At 56.2% G+C, this 5,354-nt stretch overlaps 1 protein-coding gene across 1 annotated transcript in view; it reads right to left on the bottom strand.

Moving 5' to 3' along the window:
• Positions 1 to 1,597: 1,597 nt before the first annotated feature.
• The window catches only part of AMN (amnion associated transmembrane protein), a 25,079-nt gene continuing 21,322 nt past the window's right edge, over positions 1,598 to 5,354 (bottom strand). The window contains exons 11-13 of the mRNA XM_010133674.1: positions 4,167 to 4,269; positions 3,786 to 3,909; positions 1,598 to 1,620 (exon numbers count right to left, since the gene is read on the bottom strand). Of these exons, the coding sequence (XP_010131976.1) occupies positions 1,598 to 1,620; positions 3,786 to 3,909; positions 4,167 to 4,269 (250 nt within the window). The remainder of the gene's footprint in view (positions 1,621 to 3,785; positions 3,910 to 4,166; positions 4,270 to 5,354) is intronic.

Below are 5,354 nucleotides of genomic sequence, written 5' to 3'. Positions count from 1 at the left end.
TCCCCTCCTTGCCGCAAAGATTTCCCTGCTCCCCAGTAAGCTGCAGCACTTTTCTGTCACCCGGTTGCACGGCTTTATGTGTTGTTTTCTCATAGGTAAAACTCTCAGAGTTGCTGCAGCATCGTTCTCTGTCCAGTCTCTTGCGCAGTCCCTGCTCTGCGGTCCCATGAGGGAGAGCACTGGGGAACCGACGAGGGATGGCCACAGCTCTGCTGCCGCCCCGCAGTGCCTCGGCCAGCTCTCCGGTGGTGCCAGACCCTGCCAAATCCCCTCCTGCTAAAAAAACATTTTTTAAAAAAAAGGTATTGGGCCAAGCGTGTTTGTGGGCTCGGTGGTAATTTGAGCGCTGCTGCCTGCCGCTCTGTCTGAGTCTGGATTTGCACAACTTCTGTGAGCAGCTGTAACAGTGGAGGGAAGGCGCAGTGATAGCCTTGGCATCCATTAAGCGTGCAGGTTGCTTTTTCTTTTAAGACCCCGGGAAGCAATGACTCCTAAGATCTTGCCATTAACACTAATGCATTTTGCATTAGTCTGTCACAGCAGGGGGACCCTTGACTCTCAAGACCGAGAGCAAAACAAAGCCATCAGGTGCCCAACCGTGCTGCGCACATCGTGGCAGCATAAACCACCCATCTAATGCGCTGCTTGCCAAAGATATCTGCGAATTAAATTCCTTGTTTAGGCAGGATCCCAGGAGAGACTTTTACGTACCAAAACCCATTGCGTTACCCTGCTTGCACCATGGGCTGTCGGCATGCGCCGGTGCACAGGGTAGTGATCATGGGTACAGCTGGTTTTCCAGCAGCTGTTGGCCCCCAGCATCGCAAACTGACTCTGGCGCTTCATTTTTTTCTGCAGAGCTCCCCCCTCCCTGCGGCGCTTCCTGTACGAGCCAGCGAACGTGGCTCCTGAAGGAAAAGTACAGAATGTGCTGTGCTAGCGCACTGACAAAAATTGATCTCTACTTTAATTAAAGCCTCTATTGTAAGTGACCTCGAGCTGCTAATGCATTTTAAACTGAATCCTCGCCAGCAGCAAATCCGTACACCCTAATACGAGGGGTGACCAGGCAGCGAGCCGTGCTGCTTCCCTCCCTGCCAGCCGTGCAGTCGGCTGCGGGTCCCCTGAGACCATCCCACCTCACGGACACGCGCCTGCCCGCGGCTCACGCTGGAATCCCCACATGCCTAGGCAGCAGGCAGAGCTGATGCAGGGGAAAGGTACCATCCCACCACCATCTTGTGCGGTGGTCCCTGTGGCTAATGGGTTGTCTTTTCCCTCCCCTAGCACGTGGCCATGGGATGCTCTTGCCTCTCACCTTCAGCTCACACTGAGGGGCTGCAGCCACCGAGCCCCCCCATGATCCTGGAGTGCGGGGCCCAAAATTAGCTCAGGGAGGGAAGTGTTTTGCTCTGGGGTGAGTGGCAAGAGTCTCCTTGGGGGATGGCTCTGACCCCTCTCCTTGCGCAGGGCAGTGCTGCTGGGGTGATGGGCTTGCCTGGTGCAACAGCCTCCAGCATGCAGCACTGCATCGGCCCTGGATGAGGGAAAACAAGTTGCGGGTATGTGTGTTTAAAGGCTTGTGAGCTGGAGAGATTCAGCCACTTGCAATGAACTGACCTGAAAGAGGAAAAAAACACAAAAAGGCTCTCACAGGCAGCAGGTAAAACACCCGTACGGATACAAACGCCTCCCCCTCTGCAGTGAGCCCCAGTCATGGTGTGGCCGACAGATGCTGCGGCTGCTCTCGCAGCACCATGGTAACATCGCGGTGCCATTGCCTCGCACACCGGCTGGCCGTGCTGCACCGTGTCTGCACCGGCCCCCCAGCCCCTGGGCGTTGTGCAGCCTCGTGGAGTCCGGATGAGAGCTTGGGGTGGGGGAACGTCCCTTGGGTTCGTGTCATGGGAGTGATGGTGCGTTGTGGGGTGAGTGTTGAGGGCCTGGCCCTGGGTCTCTGCTCTCCACAGAGCTGCACTTGCTGCAGGACCACCGGATGGTGGTGCACCGTGTCTGCACCGGCCCCCCAGCCCCTGGGCGTTGTGCAGCCTCGTGGAGTCCGGATGAGAGCTTGGGGTGGGGGAACGTCCCTTGGGTTCGTGTCATGGGAGTGATGGTGCGTTGTGGGGTGAGTGTTGAGGGCCTGGCCCTGGGTCTCTGCTCTCCACAGAGCTGCACTTGCTGCAGGACCACCGGATGGTGGGACTTGGGTGTCCCCAACCTGCTGGTGTCAGCCACCAGCAGCAGCAGCTGATGGCTTCCTCTGCTTTTTTAGGGCCCCCACCCTGCTGTTGTCACCCCCCAGCAGCAGCAGCTGATGGCTTCCTCTGCTTTTTGACCCAGCTGGTGACCGTTTCATTTGGCACCAATCACCTGAGAGCCACAGCAGAAACTGCTGTCTGGGCAAGTTGCTTTTCACCCTGGTGGTGTGAGAGAGACCCTCAGGAGAGACGTGCATGGTGAAATCCCAGCGGTGTCCCCCAGATCACAGTTTTCCTCCCAGCCCCAGCTGTGCCCCGCTTGCAAAGTGACGTAGCCACTGGGGGCCTGGGTATGGTCTTCCCCCCTGCCTGGCTCCTGTTGCGTCCTGCCTGCTCGCACTGCCCGGTACCAGAGGTCTCTCCGGGGGCAGCGGAGGGGCTGGTCTCACAGCCTCATGCTGCCTGTCACCCTTTGTCAGGGCTCTGATGCGCCTAATGATGAATTGCCAGGCCTTTGAGAAGGGATTATGTCTTCCAGAGACTAGACCAAAATATAATAAACTTAAAATAGCTGCTTCCTTATGGAATATGCCAACAAGCCCTACTGAAAACCCAGTAGAGTGTAAATTTGCATAAATTTGCATATATCTCCATAATTGCAGCCTCACCCATCAGACCTGCTCCCATATCGAAGTGCTGCCTGACATTGTGGGCAGCTGAGGGTATTTGACACACACCAGGGCACAAGCACCACCACTGAGGAGGCCCCTTGGTGCTGCTGCTGCCCCAGCTCTCGTTAGAGAGGGGCCGGCAAGACTGTCCCCAGCAGCCATGGGGTCCTGCCTGCATCCCTCCCTGGGCACCTCCGGTGCCAGCGCCAAAGCTCCTTCCCTTTTGCCACAAGAAAATGCGCTTTGTCACTGCATGGAATCATGTGATAAATCCCCGGGTAGGTCCAAGATGGTCTTACAGCTGTCGGCCTGGGTGCAGAGGGAGGGAGCAGGCTCAGTGGAGGGGATGGGGAGGGAAGTATTTGCTCAGGACTGTGCCTCGTGCCAGTGCCCAGGGAACATGAGGGAGGTCCCCGAGAGGGACCCTGAGCAGAGATCCCCTGGCACCAAGCACACTGCTGGAAAGCAAAATAATCTCCTTCCAAACCCAACTAATGGGTCCAAGCCCTCAAGGCTCCAGGCAACATTTTGAAATGTATTTGAGCACTGGGTTTCCATCATGCATCCAGGGATGCATCCTCCAATCTGCTGCATGCCCTGGACAAATCCATCACAGTCCTGGCCAAAGTGCAAGGTGCTGAGTTAGACCCCAGCTTCCCCAGATATCACCTGAGACCCAAATCTCAGTGTTGTTTAAACTGTCTAAAAAGGACTGATACCTACAAAATACAGGTTAAAATGCAGAAGCAACACCAGGGAGCCCCAACGGCGAAGGTTTGCTGTGGTTTCCTTCACCATCCAGACACTTTTATTCAGGAGGGATCTGCTTGTGACTTAGATCCCAGCATGGTGTGAGGGCTGTGAGGGCTGGAGCGGTGGTGCTCTGTCCAGGGAGTTGGTGGCTGTTCCCAGCATGAGGCCACGCTGTCAGTCTCCATCTTGCCTGCGTCGTACAGCGGGTTGACGTAGAAGACCTGGTGGTCTTTGGGAGCCATCTCCTGTGGTGTCTCCTCTCCAGGGTAAGAGTCTGGTGGCTCCTGCAGCAGCGAGGGAGAGAGAAGAAACCAATGGGGAAGGCAAGCAAAACCCTTGGCAAACCACCCAGTGCTGAGTCTCTACAGCAGATGAGGAGCTGGTGACCCGTGGGAGGATGGGACCATTCCACAAACCCCTCCCGGCCTGGGGAAAGGAGGACCCCTGCCAGGTGCATTGCGCCTCCACTGGCACTAAGAGGGTCCTGTCACCTTCTGCCCACAACTGAGCATCCTCATGACCCCAAGGAGTGGCGACTCACCACGTAGAACATGGGGTTGTCGAAGCCTTTGTCACTGGCTGGCTCAGGGGACACCGGCTCCTCCGCTCTGTGCCAGGGCTGGGGAACGCGCAGGGCGGGCAACCTGGGGAGAGACCTAGGCATCACCCACTCACACCCTGCCTGTCCCAGCAGCTCCCCTGGCCAAAACCAAAAGGGGGTTTTGAAGAGTCTTCAAAAGGGGGATGAGAAAATACAGGGCAAAATTTCAGGCCGGCTTTGAAACGGGATGTTTGTGCCCTTTACCAGAGAAAGGCTGCCCTCTCCAGTAGAAACCATTAAGCCTGGAGGACTGGGACCTGCATCCATCCTGGAGGGCAGAGTGTGTCAGAGGGAGACATGAGCACAGTCTGTGCTTTGGAGACATCGCTCTCCCCTGTGGCCTAAAATGAATTGCCACAGAGCTGACACCTGTTCCCACTGCAGCCTCAACAAGCACTAATTGCTTCTATCATTACTTTCATCATGTTATCATTTTATCAGCTTAATCACCATCACCACTTTTATTATTTTCTTCATTAGTCTTATCCTAAGGGTCCCAGTCACCCAGGAGCATCCTCTGCACCAGGCACCTGGTGCAGGTGTGCCCAGCAGTGGCTTCACACGTTGCTGCAGGTCCTGAGAACCCACCGATAGGTAAAGGCTGTGACCACAGGCTCTCTGTGCCGTCAGAGGAGCTGGGCTCTCTGCAGGGTGGCCACCATGGGCCCTTTGTGGTGGAAACAAGCTAAATTCGATGGTTCACTGGTGGCCGGGGCAGCTCTGCTGTGTGGAGGCAGACTGTTTGGGGGCTCCCAGAGCCGTCTGCCTAATTAGCATCATCCCTCCCTGCTGATATGAGAGGCCTCCACTGCGCTCAGTAGCGCTGCCCAAAAGGGCTCTGCCCCAGAGCCACCCAGGGACACGCAGCAGGAGCGGTCGGCTGGGGACACCGCCTGGGCTCGGGTTCATCGTTGTCTCCTGTAGCTGCATGAACTTCCCTCGCTGCTGACAGAGCCAGTTTCAAAGGCCTGTCCGGCATCCAAAGAAGTGTCAGTGCAAGATAAATCATCAAGCAACAATTATGGAGCTGGAAGTTTTATTTAGAAATTAAATGAAGGCGAGGGTTTATTGCTAGGAAATGTCATGTCAGCACGTGCTGAGCGGCAGGGCAAGCATCCCTGTCCACAG

This window comes from Buceros rhinoceros, unplaced genomic scaffold, assembly GCF_000710305.1.
Source record: "Buceros rhinoceros silvestris isolate BGI_N320 unplaced genomic scaffold, ASM71030v1 scaffold8713, whole genome shotgun sequence".
Classification (NCBI taxonomy): domain Eukaryota; kingdom Metazoa; phylum Chordata; class Aves; order Bucerotiformes; family Bucerotidae; genus Buceros; species Buceros rhinoceros.
This window is presented reverse-complemented; position numbering and strand designations above follow the sequence as displayed.